At 39.0% G+C, this 18,159-nt stretch overlaps 4 protein-coding genes and 1 pseudogene across 6 annotated transcripts; all 5 read left to right on the top strand.

The window, feature by feature from the left end:
- The first annotated feature begins 526 nt into the window (after positions 1–526).
- On the top strand, positions 527–4,352 carry LOC125208921 (putative late blight resistance protein homolog R1A-10). Of its 2 annotated transcripts, XM_089065930.1 has the most exons (3): positions 527–611; positions 1,060–3,870; positions 4,083–4,352. In XM_089065930.1, exons 2-3 carry the CDS (start codon positions 1,217–1,219, stop codon positions 4,300–4,302), a joined length of 2,874 nt encoding a protein of 957 aa, XP_088922056.1. In that variant the 5' UTR covers positions 527–611; positions 1,060–1,216; the 3' UTR covers positions 4,303–4,352. The 2 variants fall into 2 exon arrangements, with proteins under 2 accessions (XP_088922056.1, XP_088922055.1); XM_089065929.1 differs by having other exon boundaries at positions 545–3,870.
- Positions 4,353–4,527: 175 nt separating this feature from the next.
- On the top strand, positions 4,528–7,670 carry LOC125208900 (disease resistance protein RPP13-like). Of its 2 annotated transcripts, none has more exons than XM_048108423.2 (2): positions 4,528–7,270; positions 7,373–7,670. In XM_048108423.2, the coding sequence occupies exons 1-2, from the start codon at positions 4,623–4,625 to the stop codon at positions 7,530–7,532; spliced, it is 2,808 nt and encodes a 935-aa protein (XP_047964380.2). In that variant the 5' UTR covers positions 4,528–4,622; the 3' UTR covers positions 7,533–7,670. The 2 variants fall into 2 exon arrangements, with proteins under 2 accessions (XP_047964380.2, XP_047964388.2); XM_048108431.2 differs by lacking the exon at positions 7,373–7,670 and having other exon boundaries at positions 4,529–5,765; positions 5,837–5,966.
- A 1,434-nt stretch (positions 7,671–9,104) lies between these two features.
- On the top strand, positions 9,105–10,220 carry LOC148931816 (uncharacterized; annotated as a pseudogene).
- Positions 10,221–10,855: 635 nt separating this feature from the next.
- On the top strand, positions 10,856–15,584 carry LOC148931815 (uncharacterized). The gene is made up of 2 exons (XM_089064903.1): positions 10,856–10,973; positions 14,887–15,584. Exons 1-2 carry the CDS (start codon positions 10,856–10,858, stop codon positions 15,582–15,584), a joined length of 816 nt encoding a protein of 271 aa, XP_088921029.1.
- Positions 15,585–16,208: 624 nt separating this feature from the next.
- On the top strand, positions 16,209–17,509 carry LOC125199583 (uncharacterized). The gene is made up of 2 exons (XM_048097557.2): positions 16,209–16,539; positions 16,626–17,509. The coding sequence occupies exons 1-2, from the start codon at positions 16,240–16,242 to the stop codon at positions 17,001–17,003; spliced, it is 678 nt and encodes a 225-aa protein (XP_047953514.2). The 5' UTR covers positions 16,209–16,239; the 3' UTR covers positions 17,004–17,509.
- Positions 17,510–18,159: the final 650 nt, after the last annotated feature.

Here is an 18,159-nt window from a genome sequence, read left to right as displayed (position 1 = left end):
AAAGTGATACTCTTCTCCATAAATTCTTGCATCTTTTGCAGTGAGTAATTTCTTGGTATTTTGGTTTGATTTCCACTAAATAAATAATCAGTGTTGTGTGATTGTGTAACCTATGATGGATTCTATTGATATTAAAACTTGAGTGGGTTTTGTGTGGATTAAATAGTGTGCTTGTTGATAAGTGAGAATATTCATTGAATTCATTATGGTTTTGGTATTTAGCTATAAACGCCATTATTCGCAAATCATGAGTAAAAAATTTTAATTATCCCCATTATTCGCAAATCATCGGTAAAAAACAAGCAATTTCTCACGAAACAGTAAAATTGACGCCATTATTTTGATATAGAAATAATTAATTACCGTCAATAAACTAATGAGAATAACTAATTAACCTCATTAAGAAGTGTTACGGATTTGAATGAATGAAAAGCCCATACATTCAACCCATTTTGCGGGGCTTAACGGCCCAATATCAAGGGAAAGTAAAAAACTTATACTCATCACCGGGCCTGCCGCCACGAACTTGTCGCCATCGTCGCTCCATCCTCTCTTCATCAGATATTTCTCGACAACTTCAAATTTTCCACCTCCAGCTCATACAAATACAGGTAAGAATCATTCTATTTCCTTAATTAGATTTTGGAATTGACTTCAAAAGCATTATTTAGAGCTCCCAATTTGGTGATTTTGTCTAAATTCATGGAATGTGACTGGTTTAGGAAATTGCAATTAAACTTTCAACTTGTATAAGCTTGAATGTTCATCTAAAACAATCTAATTGCAATATATTTGATTTTCTCATCTTGATTTTGAGGGTAATTAACTGTCTTCATCTTATTCCCATTGTATTTTAGAGATTGGAGTATTGATATTTATACTCGATTTGCTCTGGCTGTTGGTAAACTATTGTGTTTGCAATTTTTTTTAAGGAATTATTAACCTTGATTATCATGTTGGTGCACTGCATCTCATTGGAATTTTGTTGAGCTGTGGATTTCTCATTATTTCTGTGACATATATTTGAATCTCTGTCACTTCTCTTTTCCTTTTTATCAGTTGTGGGAACCACCTTCACTCCCACCACAAAACCACACCCTTATCTACAACTAAATGTCTAAATCCAATGAAATTTGCTTTCTTTTCTATTTATCCAAACACCCATTTTTACTAAAAGCTGCAATATTTCGCCATCGCCAACTCTCAAATAAGAGGAATGACGGCTTATGGTGCACTGATTTCCCTTGAGAATACAATTCACCATATTATCCATTCGTCTCATATTAGCCTCGTCGAGCCCTCCCTATATATCATACAGCGCGCCTACGAGGAGGTGCAGCCCTTACAAGAGATTCTGGGAAGACTGGACAACACAAGCAAAAGCAGGAGCAGGAAGAAGGTGAACGCTTTGGATAAACGGATCAAAGTAAAGCTATGTGCATTCGAAGATTGGTTGGAATCTGTTGTCCTAGAACAGATTCTTTCACAACTTGAATTCCCCGTGAGAAATGCGTTCTCCATTGATCTCCAATGCTTGTATGAGGACGTTCGTGCTTTGATCCAGGCCCGCAAGGTTATGGAGAAAGAATACATGTATACACTAGGCAATATGGCTGAAGAGGGATCTATTTCCTCAAGAATTGGTTTTGGTGGAACCAAGTCAAAGATGACGGGATTATCTGATCAATTGGAACAAGTGAGGAATGATCTTGAAGATAATTTTGATAGAAAGCTTGTCTACGCACTTGTTGGAATGGCTGGTGTTGGGAAGACCACTCTTGCGGAGGAAATATTTGAAGATCCGCATATCTTGAGCATATATGAGCATCGGGCGTGGGTCACAGTAGGCAGAAAACCTCAAAAGATCACTGAACTTTCAAGAGGCATTATAGCTCAACTCACTAAAGGAGATGAAGAAATGGACGTCTACTTTAAAGAGATAATATTCGATCAGAAGAGATGTCTCATTGTGTTGGACGATGTATGGGAGACAAAGGTATTGAGTTCCTTGATAGATTCCTTGGCAAGTGTTAAAAATATTCAAATCTTGGTTACTGCTCGGGAGCGAGACATAATTGAGAATATTACTTCACAAAGAGATGGTCTTAATATCATGGTGGTGCGGTTTTTGAATGAAAAAGAAAGTAAGGATTTATTATGCCGCAAGGTTTTTGAAGATGAGATCTGCCCATCTCAACTTGACAAAGCTGCTACCAAAATTGCCAAGAAATGTGAAGGTCTTCCACTCATGGTAGTCACGGTTGCTGACATCCTATCAAAATCCCATAATCGAGATCCGGACTATTGGGATGATGTAGCGGAAGAGAGAAATTCAGTCTTTGTGGATGCATATAATGAAATGACAAAGGTATTTTTCCCAAGTTACGACTACTTACCTCAATATCTCAAAATGCCCTTTCTATTTATGGGAGTTTTCCCTCCAGATTATGATTTCCCACCATCCAAGCTCGTCAATATGTTCACTGCTGAGGGCTGGTTTCTTCACACAAACGAAAGGCGGGCTTTGGAAGTGTCTGTTTGGCATTGTTTGGAGAAGCTTTGCTTTTACAAGAATCTTGTTTTGTTCAATAGAAAGAGCATTTCTTGGCATGAGAAAATTGAAGGTCTCAAGTATAAAACTTGCCGGCTTCACTCTACGTGGAGGCACGTGTGTAGAGGAGAAGCTTGGAAGAACAAGTTTTATCACGTCTTAAATAGACTTGTTGATGCATCAAAAAGATATGTGAAAGGTCAGCGTTGTTTGTGTCTGCAAAATAACATTTTATTTGGTTTCAAAGAATTCTGCAAGTCTGTGAGATTAAATTGTGCATCCACCACACGTTCTCTCCTCTTTTTCGGTCCATACCACCAATATCCAACCCCAATAGATGTTGGTTTCCGGTTGCTTAGAGAACTAGATGCTCTTAAACTGCGTTTCTACACGTTTCCAACAGAAATTCTAACACTAGTCCTACTAAAGTATCTAGCTCTATCTTGCAATGGAGAACTCCCTGCAACCATATCCAAACTTTTCAACCTTCGAGTCTTGATCATCCATCCGCATATGAACATTAGACGTTGTGGAGCTCCATCATACATACCAATACAACTATGGGATATGCAAGAGTTAGAGCATATTGAGATCTTGGGAAAAAACCTTGTAGCTCCACATCATGTTGTTTCGTTGGAAATGCTCTCAACACTTGTAGGTGTGAATGCTAACACTTGTACAATCTTGGATCTCTCCAATAGGATTCCGAATATAAAGAAACTAGGCATCCAGATTGAGCTGACTCCTTATGATAATCATTATGACCTTTCGAGCTGCTTTAGTTGCATTTCAACACTTGAAAGTTTGGACACACTCAAATGCAGTATTACAAATCCAGTGGTTTCCAATAGCTCCATTGTTGCTGTGACTCCTAGTTCATTGATGTTTCCACGAGGATTGAAAAAGTTACACTTGAGTGGCATGGGTTTTCCCTGGGAATATGCGGATGTCATCGGCTTTTTGCCATTTCTTCAGGTGCTCAAATTGCGTTCCTACGCCTTTCAAGGTTCACACTGGGAAACACAAAGGGAAAGTTTTTTGAGCCTCGAATTTCTTCTAATTGAAGATAGTGACTTGGTACACTGGATACCAAGATATGGAAGCTTCCCTAAGCTTAGCTACCTAAGTATGAAACATTGCTACAAACTAGTTCAGCTCCATTGGCCGTCTATTTCTATGCTTGGAAAGATTGAATTAGTTGACTGCAATCCTTTAGCTTGGGCTTGTGCCAGCCAAGTAAAACCGTGTCCATTTACTCACCTTGATGTTACTGCCTCTTCTTATTTTGACAAGAAACCGGTGACTCACAAGCTTCAAAGGTTAGTTCTGAAACTGCAAATTCTTGTCTTGGTCTTAATACATATTTCTAGATATACGTGGTGAATCCAAATACAACTATGCTCAGATTAAACTTAATGTTACTTGTTTTTCTCATTAGTTAGTCTGTAAATGAGAATTTTACAGGTTTAATGAGTGAGGTATTGCTCCAAATATTTATGGATCCTCACTCCCCTGTGTTATGAATTTTCAGTTTCGGGGGACTGATGCCGCTGGAATGGGAAGACTTAATATCCAGCCCCGTGTTTATAGCAGAGCCGAAATGGTCAGGCTCTGCATACTTGTTTATACTTTCATTAATTGTATTACTGGGCTGTGTCCTAAAGTTTTATTTGATAAAGGGTTGTCTTCCAAAGTTAGGAATTCAAACTTGGGGAAGATTTGCTTTTGAATGGATGCATAGATATTTATAATGTAAACTAATCTAACATTTAATGTGATGAGTTGAGTCATTTTGTATTTATTTGATCATCTTATTATTCAAAACTCAAATCTTATGTTTGATGCAAGGTCTATAATCCTTTTTTTTTTGTTTAGTTATAACTAAGAAAAATTCGAAATAAAAAAATCCGATTATGGATAAAAGAGGATAAGGTTTCTTTTTACTAAAAGTTGAAAACAAATAATTGAAGCACTAAAGTGAGATCTGCATTTCAGACAAGATAGGATAAGATATCTTTATCAATCTTTCACCATTACCAAATCCTCCGCCACCAACTCTCCGATCAAAGGGATGACGGCTTATGGTGCACTAATTTCTCTTCAGAATACAATTCATCAAATCATCCATTCCTCTCATATTAACCTTGCCAAGAGCTCTGTATATCTCATGCAACGTACCTACGAGGAGCTGCAGCCCTTTCAAGAAATTCTGGAAAGATTAGACGACACAAGCAAAAGCAGGAGCAGGAAGAAGGTGAATGCTTTGGATAAACGAATCAAAAAGAAGTTAGAGGGATTCGAAGATTGGTTGGAATATGTTGTCTCACAGCAGATTCTTGCACAGCTTGAGAGCCCTGCGCGAAATGTGGTCTCCATTGATCTCCAATGCTTATATGATGATGTCCGTGCCTTGTTCCAAGTGCGAAGGCTTATGGAGAAAGAATACGTGTATGAACTACGCAACATGGCTGAAGACGAGGGACCTATTCGTTTTGGTGGAACCAAGTCAAAGATGATGGGATTGCATGATCAGTTAGAACAAGTGAAAAATGATCTTGATGGTGATTTTGATAGGAAGCTTGTGTGTGCACTTGTTGGAATGGGCGGTGTTGGGAAGACGACTCTTGCTAACGAGATATTTGAAGATCCACGGATCTTGAGCAAATATGAGCATCGGGCATGGGTCACAGTAAGCAGAAAACCTCAAAAGATCGTTGAACTTTCACGAGGCATTGTAGCTCAACTCGTTGAAGGAGGTAAAGAAATGGATGAGAAAGAAATAGTATTGGAGCTGGAGGGGAAGAAATGCCTCGTTGTGTTGGATGATGTATGGGAGAGAAAGATATTGAGTTCGTTGATAGGTTCCTTGCCGAGTGTTGGAAACATTCTTGTCTTGGTTACTGCCCGAGAGCGAGACGTGGTTGAAAACATTACCTCAGAGAGAAGTGGTCTTAATATCACGGTGGTGAGGTTTTTGAATGAAGAGGAGAGTAAGGATCTTTTATGCCACAAGGTGTTTGGAGATGAGATTTGCCCGTCTCGACTTGACAAAGCCGCTACCAAAATCGCCAAGAAATGTGAAGGTCTTCCTCTCATGATAGTCACGGTTGCTGACATCCTATCAGAATCCCGTAATAAGGATCCAAGCTATTGGGATGATGTAGCGGAAGGGAGGAATTCAGCCTTCACGGATGCATATGATCAAATATCAAAGGTACTTTTCCCAAGTTACGACTACTTGCCTCAGTATCTAAAAATGCCTTTTCTGTTTATGGGAGTTTGCAGTCCACATAATGATATCCCAACATCTAAGCTCGTCAATACGGTCAGTGCTGAGGGCTGGTTTCTTCACACAAACGAAAGACGGGCTTTGGAAGTGTCCGTTTGGCATTGTTTGGAGAAGCTTCGCTTTAACAAGAATCTTCTTTTGCTCAATGGAAAGAGCATTTCCCGGGATGAGAAAATTGGAGGCTGCAAGTACAAAAGTTGTCGGCTTCATTCTGCGTGGTGGCAGTTGTGTAGACGAGAAGGTAGGAAGAACAAGTTTTATCACGTCTTAAATACACTTTCTGATGCATCAAAAACATATGTGAAAGGCCAACGTTGTTTGTGTCTGCAAAATAACATTTTATTTGGCTTCAAAGGATTCTGCAAGTCTGTGAGATTGAATTGTGCATCCACTGCACGTTCTCTCCTCTTTTTCGGTCCGTACCACCAATATCCAACCCCAATAGATGTTGGTTTCCGGTTGCTTAGGGAACTAGATGCTCTTAAACTTCGTTTCTACAATTTTCCAACAGAAATTCTAACACTAGTCCAACTAAAGTTTCTTGCTCTAACTTGCAACGGAGAACTCCCAGCAGCCATATCCAAACTTTTTAACCTTCGAGTCTTGATTATCCATCCACATATCAACATTACATGTATTAGGGCTCCATCCTACATACCAATACAAATATGGAATATAGAAGAGTTAGAGCATATTGAGATCTTGGGAAAGAGCCTCGTAGCCCCCCGTCGTTTTGCTTCTTTGGGAAAGCTCTCAACTCTATTAGGTGTGAATGCTACCAGTATTTGTAATATCTTGGATCTCTCCAGTAGGATTCCTAATATAAAGAAATTAGGGGTTCGGATTGAGTTAACGCCTTATGACGATCATAACGACCTTTTGAGCCGCTTTAGTTGCATTTCAACACTTGAAAGTTTGGAGACACTCAAATGCAGTATCATAAATCCAACGGTTCGCTATAGCTCCATTGTCCCTGCGACTCCTAGTTCATTGATGTTGCCACGTAATTTGAAAAAGTTACATTTGAGCGGCATGGGCTTTCCCTGGGAGTACATGGATGTCATTGGCTCTTTGCAAAGTCTTAAAGTGCTCAAGTTGCGATCATACGCCTTTCGGGGTTCACACTGGGAAACACGAAAGGATAGTTTTTCGACCCTCGACTTTCTTCTAATTGAAGATAGTGACTTGGTACAATGGATACCAAGAAGTGGAAGCTTCCCTATGCTTAGCTACCTAAGCATGAAACATTGCTACAAACTAGTTGAGATCCACTGGTCTTCCCTTTCTAAGCTCGGAAAGATTGAATTAGTCGATTGCAATCCTTTAGCTTTGAATTTTTCCAGCCAATTAGAACCAACTCCATGTGCTCACCTTGATGGTACTGCCACTTCTTATTTTGACGAGACGCCAGTGACTGATGAGCTTCGAAGGTTAGTTCTACAACTGCATTCGCGTAAATTCGCATTATGATTTTATAAAACAATTCACTATGTACATATGCTCACACCCTATTTTTACTTGAGAATTTTCAGCCACGAGGGACCAATGCCGCGACAATGGGTAGACGCGCCATCCGAACCCGTGTTTATAGTAGAGCCAGAGCAGTCATACACAACATTCTCCACGTCCTTGTTTATAGTTTCGGTGATTTTATTACTAGGATGTCTCCTAAAGTTAGGAATGATGACTTGAAAGAGCAATTTACTTTGATGAATTGATTGATTTTGAACTTGCTTGACTATCTTATCCTTCAAATGGTCAAGTTTATGTTTGATACAAGAACGCCGATCCTGTTTATTTTTTATGCATGATTTTCTTTTTCTTTTTTTTTGTTTTGGTATCACATGTGATTACAAGTGTTGATTATTAATTTATTATTAACATAATTACATAAAAAACAATCGAGAGTGTAGTAGGTTTTACAACTCGAATGACTTGGGCCCTCACCATTACGTGATGGGCCTCAAAGAATGAGAGCCCATATATTCAACCCAATGTATTGGGCTTAAAGGCACATTATATAAGATAAATTAAATTACACATCGAGTAAATATTGTCAGTTCTCAATGAGTTCAAGAACTTCTGAAGTGATTTCTTTGTATTTTGGTTGATTTTCCAATAAATGAATCATCAGCGTTGTAATAACTGGGTTGTCACTTCAGTTGGAATGAATATTGTTTTTGTTGATAAGTAATGTGCATTGAATCCATGAGGACTTATTTAGCTTATGGTTTTGGTGAATATACTTATTAATTTACTAACTTTTCTAAGCAAGAAACCAGCTTCCCCGTCAGATAAAAATATTGATAAAGATTAATACATTTAATACTATTTGATAAACGTTATTATGAATTTATGATTAGTGTTAAGATAACATTTTAAATTTACAAAGAAAAGTAAACGCCTTTGAATCAGGAGATTATGTTCATTCCTTTATCAAAACGCTGAATGATAGGAAGGAGTACACTTGGTAGAGAATATGCCTCAAGACGAACCTATTTCCACATCAACTTGGTATTTTTGTTTGATTTTCATTAAATGAATTATCAGAGTTGCATTATTGGCTGCCACCTGAATTTATTTCTAGTATAACTTATGTTCGTTCCTTTTTCTATGTATTAAATTTACAAAATAAACAATTGTTTTACGACAAATGATGATGCATAAAGATGTACTGTATGTATTATAAGAAAGTCATAGCTTTGTACGATAATTGAGTGTTGAAATTAATTTCAGGTTAGACTACTTGCAGGAAAAAAAAAAAAAAAAGTGTTTGATGTTAAGTGAGACTTTCTGTGCATTGAATTCATACTTTCCACTCATACATTTTACTAGTATTACTTCCGTCCCTGAAAATTTGTCACCTATTTCCATTTTCGTCCGTCCCTAAAAATTTGTCACCATTCACTTTTACCATTTTTTGTAATGGACCTCACGTTCCACTAACTCATTCTCACTCACATTTCATTTTAAAACTACTATATAAAAATAGGATCCACGTGCCACCAACTTTTTAAACTCACTTCTATTACATTTTTTAAAACTCATGTCCGGTCAAATGGTGACGAATTTTGGGGGACGGAGGAAGTATAATTTATAACAACATTGGTATTCTAATAACATTTTAAAAGTGATAAAAGACAAGTAAAAAGCCTCCAAAATCCGGAATAATTAGGTACAACTTTTCAAGTTGCAACCAACTATATTCCTTCCGCCACCACTCCACCACCACAACCAAGTTTGATATCAGAGAAATGACGGCGTATGGTGCTGCGCATTCTCCGGTGTTCTCGTTTTAGCCTCGTCAGTGGCTCTCAACAAATCATAGAAGGAGTTGGATCCATTGCAAAAAATTCTGGAAAGATTGGACGAGAAGGTGAATGCAGGAAGAAGGTGAATGCTTTGGATGGAATCATCAAAGACGCAATTTGGAGATTTGAAGACTCATTGGAGTCTCTTCTCATTCAGCAGATTCCTTCACAATTTGAAAGTATTCCAAAGATAGTCTCCATTGATCTGCAGAGTCTGCAGAATGATGCAAATTCCTTGATAAGGTCGCTCAAGGAAATGGAGGAGGAGTACATTTATGAAGTAGAGAATATGCCTCAAGACCAACCTATTTCCTCAATAATCGGTTTTCATGGAACCAACTCGAAGATGATTGGATTATCAGACCTATTCCAACAACTCAAAACCGATCTTACAATAATACACCGTCACATCAGCCCGAGAACAGGATCAGTGTACGGACTTTATGGAACAGCAGGCATTGGAAAGACTAAGCTTGCTATGCAAATTTATCAAGATCCACAAATTCAGAGCATGTATGAGTGTCATTCAGAGCATGTATGAGTGTCGAGCATGGGTTACTGTGGGCAGAGTACCTCTACCGATCAGTCAAATTGCACGAGGCATTCTAGCTCAACTGTGTGGAATTACACAAGGAGATGAAGAAATTAGTGATCATTGCTTGGAAGAAAGATTGTATGGCAAGAAATGCCTCGTTGTGTTGGATGATGTCTGGGAGACATCAAATTTGGCGGAGGATTCATTTCTGAACATAAAAAATGGATGTGTTCATATCTTGCTTACTAGCCGACATCGAAAACTGCTGAATGGTTTTCTTTATGGAACTTGGAACGAGGTGCGGTTTTTGAATGGAGAAGAGTACGGATCTATTATGTGAGAAGGTGTTTGGTGATGAGAGTTGCCCTCCTCAACTTCACAAAGCTGCCACCAAAATTGCCAAGCTTTGTGAAGGTCTCCCTCTCTTGATACTTACTGTCGCTGATATCCTGTCAAAAACCGAGCAAAATAGAGACCCGGCCTACTGGCATGAAGTAGCAGAAAGGAGCAATTCAGTCTTCACAGATGCACATAATCGAATATCAAAGGTACTTTTCCCAAGTTATGATTACTTACCTCAACGTCTTAAAATGCCTATAATGTTTATGGGAGTTTTCCCTCAAGACTATCACACCCCTACTTCCAAGATCATTGATATGTTGACTGCTGAGGGGTTGTGGTATGATCGGGAATGTTTGAGAGAGCTAGCTTTCTACTACAGTCTTGTTTTACGCAGCTTGAAGAGCGTGTTTTATCATGTCTTAAATAAGTTAATTGATGCAGAAGAAAAAGATCTAAAAGGCCAACGCAGCTTATGTCTCGAAAATAACATTTTATTTGGCATCAAAGAGTTTCGAGACTCGGTGAGATTGAATTGTGCATCCTCTACACGTTCTCTCCTTTTCTATGGTCCTTACCACCAATATCCAATATCTATAGATGTTGGTTTCATGCTGCTAAGGGAAATAGATGCTCTTACATAGCGTTTCTATACATTTCCAATAGAAATTTTGTCACTAGTCCAACTCAAGTACCTTGCTTTAACTTGTAACGGTAATCTCCCTGCAACTATATCCAAACTTTTCAATCTTCGAGTCTTGATTATGCATCCACATATGAACATTAGACGTTGTGGGGATCCATCATATGTACCAATACAAATATGGGAGATGAAAGAGTTAGAGCATATTGAGATACCAGGAAAGAGCAAGGCTCCATCTCATGTTGCTTCTTTGGAAAAGCTCTCGACACTAGTAGGTGTGAATGCTAGCATTTGTACTAGAGGTGGCCACGGTTCGAAAACCGGCGGTTCCGGTTCGTCAAAATCGTGAACCGTAACCAGCCCGGATACCGGTTATCCGGTTCCGGTTTAACCGCCGGTTCCGGTTCCGGTTACTAACCGCCGGTTTTTCACAGGTTCCGGCGGTTCCGGTTCAATTTTGTTTTTTTTTTTTTTTTTTTTTTTTAAATCTTAGATTTATTTAAATCTTAGAGCTATAACTTTTATTGCAATTCTATAGTAAAATCCAAAGAGAATTGATAACGATAAACGGATAAAGAATTGCAATTTTATTGAGTTGAAACTTTGAATGTAAATTTCTACAATACAATATTACAATTACAAGTTACAAAATACAACAATACTACAACTATACACTTGAATTTAAAATTTAAATATAAAATTACAATTTACAAAAAACATATTAAAAGTAAAGTTGAAACAATTAGAAAAAAAAAAAAGAAATAAAAGGAAAAGGACTTGAGCTCAACTTAAATTTAAAATTGAGGTGCCTACGTATCCTTAATGCTCAATTGCATTGAGGAATCAAAGTCCACGTAGTTCTCTTACCTTGCTTACCTTGTTTGGTTGGCGGTTGACGACGGTTGGCCTTCATTCTCCACCTTCATCCTCGGTGTCGGTGAAGGTTTCCTCACTCTCTTCACGAGCATCCCAATCTGGTTCTTGCGCTCTCTTTGCAGCTTTTCCCCAATCATCAAGTAACATCACAGCTTCCATATTTCTCGCGGAGAGTTTGCTTCTTCTCACGTCCAAGACACATGCTCCAACACTGAAAGCGGACTCGACGGCTACGGTGGAAGCCGGGACTGCAAAGATCTCCTTAGCCATTGACGCAAGTATGGGATAATCTTTCTCGTGTGTTCCCCACCACTCTAGGACGTTGATTTGGGCGGGTGTAGGACCTGCATCACTAAAGTATGGTGGCGTGCTTCCAAATAAAAATCTAACTCGCTTACCAATCCCATTGAGGTGGACCTTGCACTTGAGCTTGTGCCGTAGCCGTATAAGTCGGCTAATTGTGATTGAGCATCGGGGTCATCATAAGCAAAACCAAAACCGCCGTATTGCTGCGGTTGAGGAGCATGTTGTGTACGTGGAAGAATTTGGTACGGTTATACTTTTCTTCATATTCGGCAATGAGAGTATGCAAACTACTTTCAAATTGAGCTTGAACAAGTGATCTATCAGGAATGGTTAGTTCAAAAACTCTCGAGGTTTCATCATCATCATAAGGCAAATTTTGAAGTGGACTAAGATCAATAGAACGCAAATTTTGATAATAGAAATCTAAGATCTTAGTTGTGCCAGCTAATTTCCATTTCGGATCCAAGCACTTAGCAATTAAAAACACAGTTGGAATTTCACTAAAATACTTCAACCATTTTTCAATCATATAAAATAAAACACACATTAACTCACGAGATCTAGCATTTTTCATGCATGTTTTAAAACCAAGTGCTATATACATGCAATGCTCTAACACACGAACAGATGTGCAATAGTAAACACCCGATAATTCAACGGTAGCACTTTTGAAAGCTTTGAACAATTGACATAAACTCATGCTTTGGTCCCAACAATTAGGCGTAAGAACTATATCACCATAGGGATTAGTTCTAAAAAAATCGCACAAAGCATCTCTATGCTCCAAAGTAGAATTGAGGCAATCATATGTAGAGTTCCATCTAGTAGACACATCCATTATAAAAGTTGTATACCTGATGTTCCTGTTACGGCAATATTTTTTCCAAGCCTTGCCAAGCTTGAAATGGATCGCTCTAACTGCATTTCTAATAGGATCAACATGCTTTTGCCATAAAGAAAGCGCATCTTGTACACATAAGTTCAAAATATGACATACACATCTTTGATAAAAATACTTACCATCGATAATCGGAGAGCACGCATCAATCAAGTCGCTAATACTTGCAGTATTAGCAGTTGCATTATCAAAAGCAATAGAAAACACCTTATTGCATAATTGATATTCATTCAAAACTTGAATAATTAAAAAAGCAATTGCATTTGCGGTGTGTGGTGTAGGAAAATCTCTAAAAGCAATTAAACGTTTGTTCAAAGACCAATTATTGTCCATAAAGTGAACCGTAATTCCCATGTATGCATGCTTTTGGAAAGCGTCACTCTATACATCAGAGCAAATATTCACTTTGTGTCCCAAGTTACTCAAATATCGTGATAAATCTTTTTTCATTTCATTATATTGATTTTTGGTAGATCGTTGAATACTAGTTCTAGGTAGTCTTTTTGAGTTCAAATTATAACACTCTTTCATCGAATCTTCATAATCTTGATTATCATAAATACCAAAAGGAAGATGATGCATGGCAGCAAATTTAGCCATAACGTCAGTAGTATGCTTATGATCATATCTTAAAAGAGCGGAGGACGGCGTACCTGTTTGAGACGAACCGGAGGCGGAGCCATGGGCACTCGCACTTTGGAAGTTGAGTTGGGTTTGGCTAGCGGTATGCCCATATAGTTCGGGATGAATCGTCTGCATGTGACGGATGAGAGAGCCATATCCCCCGGACTTCTTGAATTTGTATTTTTTGGTGCAGTAGTTACAATATGCCATAAAAATACCGACACTTCATTAGCGGAAGAAACTATTGGGACCTTTTTGAAATGTTTCACAAATATATCAGATTTATATTTAGTTTTTTCTCCGCGGCCGTCTTGTGAAGGGGAGGGGCATTTCCTCATTTTCGTGGTCACCGTTACTGTCCTCATTATCATCTTTCAGATTAACATTAACGTCATCAATATCATAATCATCGACCGAGATGTAATTATCAGCATCGGATTCGGCGCCAACCGCGCCATGACCACCCATTTGGGATAGTGCAATGGCTGCAGCTGCACGACGATCTTCTTCCATCTACAAATAGTAGTATATGTAGTATGTACGAATTAGAATTTAGAAGATGATGAACATAGAAAAATCATGAACTCTTTATGTATAAAAAAAATAATATGCAAAATATTTTATAACTTACTTGTAAGCGAACAGCCTCAGCATGGGAAACCTCTTCCAAAATTTCTCGACGAGTAGGTCGTCGTGATTTTTTCGGACGGGTAGATTGATCTTCTGCAATTCCTTTGCCCCGTCGATCACGGTCACCACCACCACGAGAAGAAGACATTTTTTTTATAGTAATGTAGTTGAACAAGTTGTAAGTTGTAACTATTGAACAAGTTGTAAGTTGTAAGTTGTAACTAATATGAAGTGCAAATTATAAAATTTGATGAACAACTTAAGTAAACAAGTAGAGAGCAAATTGAGAGAATGAGGTAGAGAATATAGAATTGGAGATTGAGAGAGAAATCCTTGTTAACACAAGAATGGGGTGAGTAGAAGTGATGAAGAAGGGGGTATTTATAGATAAAAATGGGGGGGAAATCTGATATTAAAAAAAAAAAAATTTGAAATTCAAAATTTGAAACGGTCGGAAACCGCCGGTTTTCCGAACCGCCGGTTTCTGACCGAAAACCGGCGGTTTCCGACACCTTTTCAGACCCTACGCCTGAACCGTCGGGAACCGGCGGTTTTGTGTCAGGAACCGCCGGTTTTCTGACACAAATCGCCGGTTTTCCGACACAAACCGGCGGTTAACCGTCCTTTTTCAGACCTACGCCTTGCAACCTTACGAACCTATCGGTGAACGGCTAATTTTTCCGGTTAACCGGCGGTTCCGAACCGGCAGTTAACCGTCATTTCCGGTTGCATATTTCTTGAACCGTAACCGAACCGTAAAAACCGTGTAACCGGATTTCGAACCGGAACCGTCGTCCGGTTCCGGTTCCGAACCGCCGGTTGGAAACCGGCGGTTAACCGGCGGTCCGGTTTGGTTTGGCCACCTCTAATTTGTACTATCACAGATCTCTTCAAAAGATTTCCTAACATACGGAAATTAGGAATAGAGATTGAGCAAACGCCGTATGATGACCATAACGATCTTTTGAGTTGCTTTCGTTGCATTTCAACACTTAAATATTTGACGACACTCAAATTGAGTATCACAAATCCTGTGGTTAGGCATGGTCATGTTTTTCCGGTGACTCCATGGTCATTGAAGTTGCCACCTGATTTGAGAAGGTTACATTTGAGTGGCATGGGTTTTCCGTTGGAATATATGGATGTCATTGGATCTTTGCCGTTTCTTGAAGTGCTCAAATTGCACTCGTACGCCTTTCGGGGTTTACGGTGGGATGCACAATGGGGCAGTTTTCGTTCGCTTAAGTTTCTTCTTATTGAAGATAGTGATTTGGTGCAATTGAAACCAGGATATGGAAGCTTTGCTAAGCTTACATACCTAAGCATGAAACATTGCTACAAACTAAAAGAGATCGGCAGGCCTGCTTTTCTAGACCAACGTGCATGTACAATAGAGATTGAATTAGAGGACTGCAATCCTTTAGCTTTGACTTGGGCCAAACAATTACAACCAAGTGTTGGTGTCACGCTTCGTGTTATTGCCTCTTCTTCTTTTTACGAGAAACCGACAACTATCAAATTTCAAAGGTTAGTCTTCTCCGTCTGCAAATCTAATAATGTCTTAGTCGTAGGGCTTGTTTGATATATTGGTTGGGTTATGCACAGGTAAGATACATAACCAAGTTATTGGGCTAGTATGCAGGCCCAAGATTAATTAACTTATGTTTGATATGCAAGCCTCCAACTTTCAGCTCTCTAATTTCCCTCCCATTTTTCCCTCTCTAATTTCATTCTAATTTTTCACTTTCTAATTTCCCCCTCTTTTTTCCCTCTAATTTTCCTCTCTAAATAGCCCTAGCGGGAATCACAATTCCCTGTCCAAATTTCCCTCTTATCTTTCACATTGTTCTTCGTATGAGTTTGCAAGGTAATATACGATTTTACAGTAGAATTTTGTAACGACTCTCTTACTGCAACTCGCATGGCTGATGCGAGTTTTCCCCATCCAATTTCCCTCTTATACTCGCTTTTGTTTCCATAAAATATTTTTCAGTATGTTAATAATCCTAAAATCCATTCTGATTGGTTCAGGAAGAATGGCTGCTTTTCAGCGTTACAAAGCAAGTGTGGACCCAGCTCCTGCTGCTCGAGGTTTGTAGTTGGAGTCTGGATGGTGTCATTTATTTAGTCCGCTTCATTATTGGTGATGCGTTATTTTGTGTTTTCAAATGTTGTTGTTAGGAGTAGCTACTGCTAGGTTGAAACGGAAACAACCCAATATTGATCGGACTAGGCGTATGTGGAGTGATCGTGAGGAACAGGTTCTGCTGACATCTTTGATGGAGCTGGTCGTGCACGGTTGGAAATCCGATAATGGATTTCGATCTGGGTACCTCAAGAAGCTGGAGGATGATCTACGTCGTGAGTTCCCTACAACTGATCTGAAGGCTAGTCCTAACATCACTTCAAAGCTACAAGCTTGGAAAAAGAGTTACAACTCTCTGCAGCATATCCTACAGCTAAGTGGAGTGGGATTTAACCTGAATGGAGATCACAAAATCGATTGCGATGACGAAATGTGGAGACAAATTGTGAAGGTAGATGTTATAGATAATCACCACAAAATCACTAATCTTTGTTGCAACTGACCTCTACTAATTTTCCAAAACACATAATTTTGCAGAATGACCCGAATGCTAGGTTGATTCGTGGGAAATCATGGCCTTACTACGATGCTTGGAAGGAGATTTTTGGCAATGATAGAGCCAATGGGGAGGGGGCTGAGGACATATTGGAAGCTGTTAATAACATATCTATTCAACAAAACCTAGGGGGATTCGGTGCAAGCAATGACTATAGTGGGAGCTTTGGTGATTTCTTCATGCACAACCAAGTGCCTGACCAACCGTCCCCCAATGGAGAATCTGACAGTGTTTATAGCACCCCGCGTGAAACAACTTCGCAAAAGAAATCTGGTAAAAAGCGAAAGGCTTGGAGTGAGATGGATAGCTTGATCGAGATGCTGGGAAAGATGCATGATGCAACCAATGATCGTCTTTAATGCTTGGCTAACCGCATAGGACATGAGTTTGACCTCACTAAAGCACGTAAGGAGGTGTTTGATCTGGTTGGAGTTGTTCCGGGGCTGGCCATTAGGCAACAGTTTCTTGTTTGTGGGTATATACTCGATAAGGTGGAGCGTCTTGACTTCTTCATGGGTCTGCGTGAGGATGCAAAAAAGGAGTATGTGCTCATGGTGTTAGAGGAGGTCCTGCAGAAGTGAAGTATGTTTTCATGACAGTAACTTGGCTATGGATAGCAGTATATGGTAATGGGTAGTAGTATGTGGTAATGGGTAGTAGTATGGTGTTGGTAATGTGTGTAGAAACACTAGCTATTTTGTCTTTTGTCTAATTATCTATGGTTGGTGCCCCAAGCATGCCTAATTATCTTTTGTAAGCATGATCTTAGGGGATTAGCAATATTTTGCCTATGGTGTGATGGACTAATGTAAATATTCGTAATGTAATGTAAATATGCCTAATGCTTTTGTATGCTTCTATTAAATCTCCCTTGATATATACACTTTTTCATAAACAACACAAAGCTTCATTATCAAAACATAACCACTGCCACATAATCTGCACATAAGCATATAAGCAAAATATTTTACATCTTCGAGCATTCCTAATATTTTACATCTTCGAGCATTCCTAATATATTACATACTCGATCACACAAAAGAAGACACTGCATACTAAATACCACATAAGCATACTAAGTACCCATACTCCTTCGAGGGATATTTTATAATAATCCTATCCACATATTAACATCTTCCATAAAGGCAAAACATACACAAGTGAAGATGTAACAGCAAAAGCAAAACATAACTGTGAAAAGGATGTCAAAATATTTACCACACTTCAAGCATCAGTTTGCCTCCTCCACATGTAGGGGCTGTTAGAGGCGCACGAGCTACCACCGGGAGAAGCATAAGGCTGTGGGGACTCTAGCTGTTGTCGTAGTGTTCTTTTCTTTTGAGCTTTCATTTCCATATTTTTGTCTTGGCTGACTGTCAGTCTCATTATCTTTTTCATTGGTAGAACCTTCATCGTCAACATAGTCTGCAACTACAAAAAGCTTGCGCCGCAGATTTGGTTTAGGTTCGACCATAGGGGAATTTACCTCCTCACTCGAACACTGGATAGGAGAGA

Source organism: Salvia hispanica, chromosome 2 (genome assembly GCF_029641045.1).
Source record: "Salvia hispanica isolate PSC_SH4W2 chromosome 2, Shi_PSC_v1, whole genome shotgun sequence".
In the NCBI taxonomy this organism is placed as follows: domain Eukaryota; kingdom Viridiplantae; phylum Streptophyta; class Magnoliopsida; order Lamiales; family Lamiaceae; genus Salvia; species Salvia hispanica.
The sequence above is the reverse complement of the archived record's forward strand: the minus strand, read 5'-3'. Positions and strand labels throughout refer to the sequence as shown.